Source organism: Aulonocara sp. 'chitande type north' Nkhata Bay, linkage group LG18 (genome assembly GCF_057382095.1).
Source record: "Aulonocara sp. 'chitande type north' Nkhata Bay isolate Kocher_YH1m ecotype deep benthic linkage group LG18, A_spYH_male_GT1.1, whole genome shotgun sequence".
Taxonomy (NCBI): domain Eukaryota; kingdom Metazoa; phylum Chordata; class Actinopteri; order Cichliformes; family Cichlidae; genus Aulonocara; species Aulonocara sp. 'chitande type north' Nkhata Bay.
The window spans coordinates 7,348,083-7,360,697 of NC_141361.1; the positions used below are offsets into that span (position 1 = coordinate 7,348,083).

The following is a 12,615-nucleotide window of genomic DNA, read 5'->3' on the forward strand; positions in this document are numbered from 1 at the left end:
TTTGTCCCTTAAACGTCACTGAAATTAGCAGCAATTAGCAGTTTGTTCAGATGTGTGGCACGACTTTTACACTTCCCGCTTTACATTTATTGTGCCAGCAGAGAAACAGTGAAGTTTATTTATAGAAGAAAACTTTTTTTCAAAACCCATCTGAATCAAAAATGTGATTTTAATTCTTTTTTTTTTTCTTTAAATGGGTTGCAGGTGAATGCAAAACTGCAAAACTCTTACAAACACCCAGCTCAGTGCTTCAGTACTTGTGCACATCAGTTAATCATATGCATTGAATGTATTTTAAGGCATTTATTAAGGGCAAAATTGCAATATCATATTTTTTTTAATTCCGGGCTGCTCTGCCTTCTCTCTAGAACCGACAGCCAATGGTGAACCAGATGGGTGGAGTCTCCAACATGAATCTACCTCTACGGTCTAATGTACCAAACCAGGTCGGTTTGCCTGCACGAACACTTTATTCTCTTGTAAACACATGCTAAATATTATCAGCACAAATCATTTCCCCTTTTTGCTCCTTGCCTAAATGTGCATCTCCTCCTGCAGGGAACCCTCAACTCTGAGATGATGGCCCAGCGGCAGCGCGAGTACCTCACCAACCACCTACGCCAACGCCAACAACAGCAGCAGCAGCACATGCAGCAGCAGCGTGCCATGATGATGCGCACTCAGGGCATCAACATGCCACCCAATATGCCCACTGGGGGCGCTGCTCCTACGCCAATGCCCATGGGTGGTACCAACCCACGGCTCCCGCAGGGCAACCCGCAGCAGTTCCCCTACTCGGCCTCCAGCTACGGTACAGGCCTGCCCTCTCCTCCTCATCCAAGCTCCTCCAGCCCCTTCTCCTCCCCTCACTCCCCCAGCCATCATCTGGCTAGTCAGGGCATGATGGGAAATGTGGGAGGGCAATACAGAGGTGTAATGAGTCCGCCATCACACCACAGTCCCTTCCACTTCAGCAGTGCAGGTATATGATGAGAGCACAGCAACAGCATCTCAGTGGTCTGTGTGTGCTTCATGGAAGATGTGCTGTAGTTCTTTTTACTTTTTTTTGTGGTGGCGGTCTTTTTTTTCTTTTTTCATGACTGGGTGTTGGTGGAGGCTGCATGATTAGTTTTTTCCTTCTGCTGTCTTTTTTTCTGTGCTAATCAACACAGAAGCAAAATTATTTTCTTATTATTACTTAAAAGAACAAGGAAGTCGATTTTTTTTTCTGTGATTGTTTTATTGTAACTGTCGTAAACCAATCACAAGGGGTGGGGTGGCTTGTAAAAGTTCTGTCAGTGCTGTCAGAACTGAAGTAAATGAATTTCATTTAACAAAAAAGATCTTCTGAAGTGAGGACAATACGACATGAGTATTTTGTGTGAATTTAATTTATTAACAATCTAGCTGTTGGTGAGTTTGGGCCTTTTTTCTTTCCATTTCTGGTTGGTCTTTCAGTTATAGGGCTCTCTCATTGGTGAATCAAAGATTTTGATGATTTTTCAGATACTGTAAAAAACTTTTCTCTGAGTCTCAGAGGAAAGGTCATTCTCATTTGTCTCAAATTCACTTTATCCTTTTGGTAAGATCTTCATATAATGTTGGGGTCTAACTAGTCCAGATTACCACCATCTGAAAATTATTATAAAGTCTTAGTTTTTACTTGTGTTATTGTAACTGTCTATGACACTCTGACGTGCAGGAATGAGCCAGCAGCAGCAGCAGCAACACCAGGATCCAGTGTCCTGTTTTCCATGCGGGGCCACCACGCCGCAGAGCCCCTTGCTGTCCCCCAGAATGGGGCAGGGTCAGAGCCCTATGTTGCAGCAAAACCAAGGTCCACCCCAAACCCAACACCAGGGTCCGAACCAGGGAGGACCTCCCAGCTACCAGCCTAGTGCCGACCTCAACGGATGGTCTCAGCCTGCCAACATCACCAGCAGCAACAGGTATTATGTGCAAATGCTTTTGAAATGTTGTGTTTATTTACAGCTGAGTATTTCTGTTATTGGCTTTTACAAGAGTAGATTTGCATATTCACAGTAGTAATCCTTATTTGGGGGCTTGTTTTGGCCTTCTGTTGTCCAAAACTAGCAGTATTAGCGCCTTTGTAATGTTAGTCCAGCTTACTTCTGATTGGCTGTCCTGAGGAAACCGAAGGCTTGAACAGCTGATGAGATGGTTTCTGTCCTCAAAGTCAGAGCTGTGTGTTCCTAAATATTATTATAATTGTTATTGTTTCCAAATTAGGGATATCCACACTAATTGCTGACATATAGAACAAAGAGTAGCTATTTTAAAGATGCACACATGGCAGAGAATAAGGAAAAGCATAATAGGTCTCAGTCATTTTAGTTTATTTTTCTTTTTTTTTAGAATTCTTTTTATCCTTTTTGACTCAGCTTGTCTTCTTTCAGTGTCTACCCCCAACAGTCTCAGTCTCACTACTCCACACAACCCGGTGGAGGAATGTACAGTGGCAACAACAACATGAACCTTGCCATGGGCAATAATAGCATGAACCCAATGTCTGGACAGATGAGCTCCATGGCCTCTATGAATACAGAACAGGTGCTTCATACAAGCTTACATTGTCACACCTAATTCTTTTTATGTTGTTTTGTCACACATGCAGAAGCTGTAATTGTGGTTGTTCACTATGAATTTGCAGGGCAATGAAAGCAGCCTTATCCTGGAACAGATAACAGGGATTGACATGCTGACTCAAGAGGGTGAATCCAGTTCTGTAAGTAATGCACTTCTTCAAAACATCTTCGTATCCTATTTGCACGGATGTTTCTGTAATACTAGCACAGGCACAGTGTTGTAAAACGTAACAAAACATAGGGTGTAATACACAGTAATTGCTGCAGGTTGCTGGGAAATGTATGCTATAGGTGGAAATGCTCTGTGATGTGGCTGTACACTGTTGCTTAAAAGTGCACCCATCACTACACTATAAAAATAATGGTTTAACTCTAGGCTCAGATTTTGCCATCCTTAGCTTGGTATTGCCCCGCTTTCAGTCTTTAGATTTAAATTCATTAATTTGTGTTTAAAATGTGCACTGGAAGCCTTTAATGGCTGAAAATGAGATATAAGGTGTGGGTGAAAAATCAGTTTTTGTTTTGTTTTTGGTTACATGATTGGTTTTGATTCTGTGGAGTAAAAGTCTGTAATAACATAAAGACTTAAATTGAAATGCATTTGAAGTTCTTCCCCCAGAACAAGTAGAGATCTTAAAATGTTGAAAGCATTCAAATGATCAGATGGTCCTTGTTTATTAAACTGATACATCATTTGTTACCCTTTTATTGATCTTTTGTAATCAGCACTTGGAAACCACTTATGAGTGCAGAAAACTCAGTTCAGTTCTTTGTTATCAGAGTGACTGTAATTTAAATTACCTTGATGATTTTCTGTCTTCTACAGAATTTTTGCTGACCCCAGGCTGCAGTTGAGACGAGCAGTGAGGGAATCCATGCAAAAACACTGACACCCATTCAGCTCAGCTCACAGAGACGTATGAAGGACTTGATGAGAACACTGCCCCTCTGTCACACCAGGCAACTCAGAGGCTCTATAGCATGAGGACAACCGAGACATGTGCAAACTTCAGGACTACATTCACAGTGGGTTTAGTCATTGCTTAACATTTTATGCAAGAAAAAGTCTGACATTACAGGGAAACTGCCATCTGAACCATCCTGACAGCAAATGCCCAACATGAGGATAATCCTGAAAAACCCCAGCTATTTGTGGTTTTTAGGTTTTCAATGTAACTTATTCTTTGATTGATATCAGCTAATCAACATGTGGTATGTATCTGTAAGCTGTAGTCAAATCAAACACTGTATTCACAGTAATCAAACACTTAAGAGGACTTTTAAAACAGAATTTTTCTAAAAAATAGTTAATAAAAGTACTGAAAGGTGTTCTGTGTAGCATTTTTAAAAAGGTTTTCAAGCTTTGTTTTTCTTATAGTTTAAAAAGAAGTTTGGATAAGGAGGTTATATCTAGAAATGAGAAAATGTGAGTGTGTGTGCGTTTTTGGGGGGACGTAAATTTACAAGGAGGGAAAGAAAAGCACATACAGCTGTAAACAGGCGTAAAGGTTGTATTTCTACAACCTTTACATCTTAAAATTGATTTCAATACCTATGATATTCAGTTTTCCTGAAATATCCTCGGATTTCCTCTACAATTAAAACGGATGTTGTGAGGGTTTCAACAGTAATAGTATGTAATCAGACACCGGTAGCACATTCAGGGTTCATTAGGAGATATTATTTGAATTGCCATCAAGAAACGAGGTAAACTTCTCCACCTCTAGCATTTTTCAGCATGCTTTGTTGAGCTGGAGTTGGATAGAGCAAGCAACAAACTTATTCCTTGCACATTTTGACACTTTAGTTAAAAAAATGCAAAGTCATGCTGTAATTTTCACTTTTTATTATACTTCCTTAAATTGGGGGAAAGTACTAAACATGTCTAAAAAGAGAAGAAGCTTGTCTATAATGAAAATGCTACATAGAGCACCATTTAAAAAAATAGGTAATTTGCAACTTGCTGAATTAAAATTTGTGTGGAGGTTATTGGTCCCAAGTTGCCCAAGTTAACACAGTCACACACACAGTGTTTGCTGTTTGAATGTCCTCTGGTCAGATCAGTGTATTACCAGAATTTTTTATGAGTCTCTGAGGTAACTATGATGGATTAAGTTTCTTGTGTGTGCGTGTGTGAAACTGAAACATAAGTGGCAGGATGATGAGTATAAATGAAGCCTCTGGATTATATCTTTTATGGTTCGGTTTTGGAGCCTAAGTGAAAATGACAATGAGAAGGTTTATGAAAGATATTTTATGGTTATTTATAGTTTTAAAGAAGATTTAGAGATTCTTTCTATGACAAAAAACAAAAGAAAACAATCAAGAATATCAAGAATAAAAAAATTCTCTCAAATGGTACATGTTGATGTCGATTTAAAATTAATATATTTCAACTGCTGTAGTTACAGGGGACCTGTCTCCCCATTTAATGACTTTTTGAATGAAAGTGAATGTGTATAGATAGTGTACATAGATTTTTAATATCCTTTTTTGCCCCAAGTGGTATTGTAAAGCAGCAGCTCGGAGTTTAGTTCAACAAAAAATGAGAGCAGAAATATTTTGTTGGTTAAATGAGCATCAGTAGATGAAGCTAAAGAAGCACTTAAAGTGAAAGTTTATTCACTTTTCTGCCCTGTTTGCAGGCTAGCCCTTTAGCTTTCCCAGCTACAAAATCACAAGCTATTGCTAGAATCCTGAAGCTATTTTGACAAACTAGCTAACCTATTTAGCTTTCCACTTAAGTAGCAATAATAATAATTTCTTTTTCTAGCTTTAAGATCTTAGTTTTCAGTAACTTTGTTTTCCTGGACTAACAAGGGTTTTGGTACAAAAAAAACCAATTGGCCAGTATTAGCGTTATAACATCTTAAATTAGAATGGTGTCACGTGGCTAAATGTTAGCATTAGCATTGAAAATAACGCTATTGTTATTTTGAGCACATTACTTTTTTCAGACCATTCTTGTCAGAAATACTTTTCCCCACTGAGATTTAACCAGTGAGCTTATTTCTGCCTCTAATGCAGCTTTGCCTCTAAATGAAAAGAAAAATGTGTAAAAGTAAAAAAAGAAAAAATCTCGACGCTACTGCAGCTCATTCTGAAATGACCCTTCAAGATCGCGACCTTGTAGCCTGCCAGAATGTGTCTTGCACTGCAGGTGTGTAGCTGAATCTTGGGTTGTGCTGAAGGGCAAATTTAACTGTTTCTTGTGTTGGGTTTCTGTGGTTAAAGTTGTCATCTTTAAGTCTCCATACTGTATGTATTGGTAAACAATGCAAACATTTTTTGCGCCAAGGATAAATCCTTACATAAATGAAGAACTAGAGCTAAATTACTTTGTCCGTTTCACAAAGTTATAATGTTTTCAATCTAAATTTCTATAGACTGGACTTTTATTTTCCATTTTGATTCAATCACTTTGCAAGGTACTGTTCATTTAGGTGCTGTTTCGTGCGTGTGAGCTTGTAATTGTGAACAAAACTGACTGTAACTGGCAACATGTGTTTCTAGACTTCTTGGTCTGTATATGATCTGATACTCTAACAATGACAATATGATTGAGAGTATGTGAAAATACACACTGTAACACTGAAATGAATTTCACTGTAGCGCTTCTCACTTTGTTTCCACATCCTAACTTTTTAGCCCCAAAAATGTTGATGAACTGATGATGAACTGTAAGCCATGAGTATCCGAATGTCACACGTTGAGGGATGAACGACCACCTACAGTAACTGCTAATGTTTGATTTCCTCGTGTGACGTGAGCCTGCACAGGTTGTCACTCAGAACAAAATGGTTATTTATGGTTGCACTGTACTGGTATCTAACCTGACTAACATTGTTTTTGGTTTTAATGGGTATTAAGTGTTTTTTACATTTTTAGCACGCCCAGTTAAGCACATTGAGCTACTGTGGCCCAAGAATTACTGAAGTAATTCTAATGCAGGGCCATGTTTCTATTCAAGAAAGGCATCATTTCTGCCTTTCATAGCTGACAAAGTTCAATATTTGCCAATATTAAAAAAACAAAACAAAAACCTACTTGTGGAACTGGATATTATTTCGAATGATTTGTCGGAAGTGTTAAGTTTCCATATGAGTATCTGTTCACACCGAGCTTACTTTTTAGCAACTTTATCTTCAACTTCCCCCCCAAAAAGAAAAAGCTGGCATTGTTTTTGAAATTGTCTCAGCACAAACAGTAGTGTGAGAACGATTGGGCAAATTTTAACTTCCGCTTTATAAGATCTGACACTTTTCAGTTCTCTGTGCTTGAGAAATATTTGGGGTGGAGGCTCAGTGTGAAGAGTTCCCATCTTGGGGGTTTTACATAGCACCACCTGTGTTTCAGCTTTACGCACAAAATGTACAATTTTACAAAATGCATGTTTGTCAGCCTGCAGATCGGGGTTTGTGTCAGGACTTGTTTTCCCCTGCTGTTTGTTTTGTCTTTGAAATTTGGCTTTCATTCACTAGTTTAGACATAGCCACTAAAGACTGCTCGATAGGATTTAGCCACTAAAAACTATTTAGTTATGTTTGGTTATTTTTTCAGTTAGCTTTAGAAAAAAGATTGTGGTTTCTGTTAAAACGCACCCTTCACATGTTGGAAGTGACCGGTCAGTGGCCCTGATGACATAAAGCCATGCATCAGACACCAAAGGACACCTTACCTGTAAATAAGAGACACCAGCATAATTTAAACCCTGGGAATCAGAACAGGAATCGATAACCTCTGTAATAGAACAGTCATATACCAGATGACATACGTCAGACATATGAATTTCCCTTTTGGATAAACTTATTCTTATATATGAGGGTAATATAAGAAATCTAAGATCCTTTTTTTTTTTTACCATTTAACTAAAATGAGGGTTTTTTTTGTTCATTTAAGATAGTTTAATATTTGATGTGATTTTACCTTCTTTGTAATTATGGCCATTATATTTTTTTCTTTCTTTTTATTTTGATTCAAAAGGTTGAGACAGGATCAACTGGTCTGTTATGGATGTGATTCTACCAGAAGGTGGCGCCAAAGTGTTTTAAATGTACTTACGCGACCTTGGTCATGCAAGAAACGTCTTACTTCTTGTGGGTTTTAAGTTTTGGGGATGTTTAAAAGAACCAGTGGAAGAGTAATCTCTGTCACTGGTAAAATAACCCCTGAGTAAAGCTTCTGGGTCAACCCTAACACATTTTTGCCTCCCCTTTCTTCTCTAATGTCAGTAAATTGACTCACTTCCCCTCTAAGAGTCATTTAAGGAAGTTACTTGCTCTGATTTTCTTGGGTTCTTTCTTTCCACTTATGAAATGTGTCTGACATCCTGATATCTACGCAGTGGTAAATTAGAGCAAAACAGAAGGAGAATGCATGTGTCGAAGAATATTTTTCTCATCGCTATTTGAAGTACCCTCTCTACTGTGATTTAACATCTCAGCTGTGACACAGTCCAGTGCATACAGTTCATCATTTTATGCAAGCTGTCGACTCTAATGTTGCTTTTGCCAATGCTGCTTGTTAATTTATGATTCATGCCACTGTAAATAAATTATTTTTACTGAACTGAGCTGTGTCTTTGTTTCAATTTCATCCATAAAGTGACTTGTGCGGTCCCAGGGAATCCCAGTCTTTATATACTTTATATTTAACCTTAACACCACAACAAAACGTTAATAAATGTAAGTTATGTGGGATAAATGTGCTTTAAAATGTGGGTGGTGCGTAGCCTCTGCATGATTGATGGATACCCGAAGTGCCTTGAAATAGTGCTGACTTATGATCCCTTTCCATGGCCCAAAGACCTTTCTCCTCACCTGTTAATATCCTGGGAAAATTCCCCTTCCCCCGAGCCCCGCACACCCCACTAATCAATGATCAGACACTGTTAAAATTCCACTGACATTTACTTTTAAAGTGTCAGTTTTTAGTTTCAGTTTGCAGTTTGTTTATTCTCGTATATCTGACATGCTGAGGGTAACACAGGAAATAGTTTGGCCGTGCAACTGTGTGACACATCCAAGAATCATGTGGCATCCAGAGTGGTTCCCTATTTAAGTTTGGACAAGTGAGGAACAGCAAAAATGTCACAACGGCACACACACCCTGCCTTCGTAAGGCTCTTTTGTTTTCTGCACAGGGAAACTTGGAACTGGTCCAGAGACCGGTGCACTCTGTGTGGCCCTTCAAATCTAATCAGGCAGCAGCAGGCACTGCCTTCTGTCCACCAGTATAGATATGAAAACTGCTCCAGCATACCTTCAGATAAATGTTTTTGTCATGAATCTAATATTATGAAATGTGGCTGGCAACAAGTGTGAGAAGTCACGTGGGGCTTGAGTAGATAAAGCCTATAGCATACAGAGGATTACTCAAGGTCATGGGATTCGTGAAAGGTCACCAATTCTATCTGCAGCGTTTTTATGATTGGATTAGAAATATTTTTGTTATTTCCAAATGTCTGAAATTCAAAATGATGATGTAGGGAATGATCCTTAAAAAACACGGCTCCTATAGGATGACATGAGAATATTAAGCAACGACAGGATTTGTAACTGTTTATTCTCTGGTGCTGCCGTTAGATATTTTCTCTTCTAATAATCTAATCTGCTGGTGTTACGTTATGTAAAATGTTCACGCTTTTGTAATACTCCACGTTTTTAGTGTTTGGATTACAAAGGAATTTATGAATTATTGCTCAAAGTCTCTTATTTCCCGAATGAAGGCGCATATTCCTGGCTATAATTGGTTGGAATTTTCCATGGGACGTGATCTGGGTTCCTATTGGTGGACCAAGCTGTCAGTCAGACAGACTGGCTTTGGCTTTGGTTTCTAAGAGCGGCTCGCGAGCGCCAAAGAAGGGAGGAAAAAAGCGACGATGCATCACTCTGCTGTTTCTCCCAGACAGTAAAGTGGAAATGAGCTTTTAAGAGCAGAATTTAAGTTGAATAATTTATGTTGGGTTGTTACAGCGTCCCAGTTAATGCCACAAAAAAATATATAGCATTTATAAAGGGGTTACTCGTTGTAAATGGCCTGCATTTGTATAGCGCTTTTCTAGTCCATAGGACCCCAAAGCGCTTTACACTACGTTCAGTCATTCAACCATTCACACACTGGCGATGGCAAGCTACATTGTAGCCACAGCTGCCCTGGGGCGCACTGACAGAGGCGAGGCTGCCGGACACAGGGGCCACCGGGCCCTCTGACCACCACCAGTAGGCAAACATGGGGTTAGTATCTTGCCCATGCAGCCCGGAGGCAGCCTGGGATCGAACCACCGACCTTCTGATTAGTGGCTGACTTGCTCTGCCACCTGAGCTACAGCCACCCTAAGGAGCTTGGAAAGAAAAGCGTCTGGACTTCTTTAAGTTGCTTGAGAATCCTGGAAATAAGTTTGAGAAATGAGGAACACTGGGTTACTCGTTATTTATTTAAAGGTTGTAATATTAAGACAAGTCAGTCAATGAAATGGTTGGGTGTGTCCTGATGCTACAACAAACAAACACACTATATCTGAGGTTTTTCATGAAGCATATTTGTTGTTGAATTTCAGTGAAAGGGTCGAGCAATTAATGGCTTCATGGCAATTTTCACTCTTTTTAAGGCCTCCAACAGCCCGACGTGGGCTCAACCCAACAACAGATGAATGGGAAAAAAACATTCCCTGGTCTGATGTATCAGGATTTCTGCTTTTGCTTGGTACAGCACAATTTGACTTTCACAACATGAAAGCATGGATTATTTCTGCCTTGTATTCTTGTATTAATGGTGGTGTTGTAATGATATGTTGGGGGGGGGGCACACTTTTGGCCCCTTAGTATCAACTGAGCATTGTGTAAATGACACAACCTACTAGAATATTGTTGGTGATCATGTCCAACTCACAGTGTACCCATGACCAGATTCAATAGAGCGCCTTTGGGATGTGTTGGAACAGAGATAAGCATTGTTTGGGTGTCTATAAATCAGCAGTAACTGTGTGATGCTATCGTGTCAATTTGAACCAAAAGGATTGTGTCCAGCATCTTTTTTAGCATCTTCCATGCATGAAGAATTAGGAGAATCATAAAGACAGACTCACTGGCCACTCTTTTAGGTACAAGCTGTAAACATTATATAAACTGCAGATCAGCGAAAGGCACAAAACCTTCAAATTTCTGTAACAAAGTAATAATTTGTCATAATGATTTAGATGTAGAAAAACTTAACTTCCTGCGCATTTTCACTGTGACTCATCACCACACAGGAAGGCTGGATGGATTTCAGTGAAAGGGCTGAGCAATTAATGGCTTCAGGGCAGTTTCGCTCTTTGAAAGGCCAAATGGCCTCGTTTTGACCCCAGAACTTGACACTTGACCCCACTGCGCTACCGAAACCGCCATGCAGTGACTCACCTCACTAAATGTAGGACCTCTGCAGAGGGGGTGTGTATGATGAGAAAGAGGGCGGTAACCACTGCAGTCCTCCAGTAGTTCCCCTGTCACGGTTATTGACAGTATTACTGGTCGCTGCTTGTAGAAGAGTAAATCTAACATTTTTATTTAACAGGTGACGGGGGCCAAGGAGACAGAGATGGCTGGCGCATCGGCACCAAAGCGACAGGACACCCGGAAATTCTTTGAGAATCTATCCGGCGCTGGTAAATCCATCGCAGTGTTGACCAGCGGCGGAGATGCCCAAGGTAACTTAGTGAGGTTCCATTATCGGACGGCGCTCCTGCCCTAATGAAAATAGATAATTTCGCGTAAAAGTGCTGCCGAGAAAGCACCAGGAGAATAAACTCCTCTCTTAAAATATGCTATCAGACGTGTTTACTGAGGCTGACGTGGTAGTGGCAAGCACTGCCAGAGTTAGGCTACTTTAAGTATAAGCGGTTCTTCCCCTAGTCTGGTTGTAGGGTTAATTTTACTCCCTACCTCTTTGTGGAGATTTGGAGAAATATGTTAGCTAGAGGCCTGTCCGACAATGGATGTATCCCCTCCAAGCTTGTCAAAAAGCGTGGTGGTCAATCAAGGTGCATAATTACATGAAAAAATAAATAATGCATTTTATTTGCCTTGTATATATTTATTTTTTCTTGATACCCATTATTTACAAGGTATTAAGCAAATCACAGCGACTATTACGCAACAGCTGCTCTGAAACCCTTGTCTTACACATTTTTCCATGGATGCTGCAGTAGACTATTTATAACCGCTTGAGGAGGTATGAAATAGTAGTAGTAATCACGACCTGCTGGAAAAAGATATGCAGCAGGGATGAGGGGGCCAGTTTGGAAAGCTGCAACGAAATCAACAAGTGTTCGCGGTAATTAAATAATTGAATCCTCTTACGTGGGGAGTCGCTCTCCTTATCATGCATTCTGCACCACTGCAGAATCTATATGGACTGTGTTCCTGTATTGATTGCCTGTGTCCTGCGTCCCTGTGCGCGTCCAATGGCACACGTATGATGTAAACAGCAGCCCAAAGCTGACAGTGCTATACACTGTGGTGTGCACTCAGTCAGGTTTCGCCACTGCTTTTGGTGGAAAAGCATGAAGTCCACAGCTCGTGATGGAAATTCTTATTCTTGTTCTTATTCTTATTATTGTTATCATTAAAATCCCTATAATTTATCGGTTCAGGCAAAAGTTGACAACGCCATTAAATGTCATCTTATTTCTTTATATTAACTATGATTTTTGCAACTTCCCCTCATTTAAAAAAAGGGTCATGTTTCAGCAGAAATACACGTATTGTGTCACTGAAGATGAGTCGTGAGGAGGACCACCGTGAAGAAGCCAGACTAAATTACTCGTCTTCCGGCGTAACCTTTCACAGTAAAGGGTTTCCCCTCCCCTTTCCGCAGCAGGGCCTTAATTTTGAAAGAGACCTGCAGTGACTTCCTTTGTCCTTGAGTCACTGTAGTCATCCGGAAGTCACGAAGGGTTGAGTCGCCTACGTGAGGGCGAGCTGGTGTGCTGTGATGTGCAATGTGCAAAGGAAACGTAAATAAGTTACTG

At 40.1% G+C, this 12,615-nt stretch overlaps 2 protein-coding genes across 17 annotated transcripts in view; both read left to right on the forward strand.

Annotated features, from left to right (window-relative positions):
• LOC147307896 (nuclear receptor coactivator 2-like) overlaps window positions 1-8,178 on the forward strand; it is a 55,995-nt gene extending 47,817 nt beyond the window's left edge. For 4 of the 5 annotated variants that reach the window (XM_086270692.1, XM_086270696.1, XM_086270695.1 and 1 more), the window contains 6 exons: window positions 369-446; window positions 559-982; window positions 1,703-1,949; window positions 2,418-2,571; window positions 2,672-2,746; window positions 3,433-8,178. In XM_086270692.1, the coding sequence (XP_086126818.1) occupies window positions 369-446; window positions 559-982; window positions 1,703-1,949; window positions 2,418-2,571; window positions 2,672-2,746; window positions 3,433-3,444 (990 nt within the window). In that variant the 3' untranslated portion in view covers window positions 3,445-8,178. The remainder of the gene's footprint in view (window positions 1-368; window positions 447-558; window positions 983-1,702; window positions 1,950-2,417; window positions 2,572-2,671; window positions 2,747-3,432) is intronic. The other variant, XM_086270697.1, reaches the window with a different exon arrangement.
• Window positions 8,179-11,067: 2,889 nt separating this feature from the next.
• LOC147307897 (ATP-dependent 6-phosphofructokinase, platelet type-like) overlaps window positions 11,068-12,615 on the forward strand; it is a 40,229-nt gene continuing 38,681 nt past the window's right edge. For 9 of the 12 annotated variants that reach the window (XM_086272467.1, XM_086272471.1, XM_086272472.1 and 6 more), the window contains exon 1: window positions 11,068-11,292. In XM_086272467.1, coding sequence (XP_086128593.1) covers window positions 11,184-11,292 — 109 coding nt within the window. In that variant the 5' untranslated portion in view covers window positions 11,068-11,183. The remainder of the gene's footprint in view (window positions 11,293-12,615) is intronic. The other 3 variants (XM_086272474.1, XM_086272475.1, XM_086272478.1) reach the window with 2 other exon arrangements.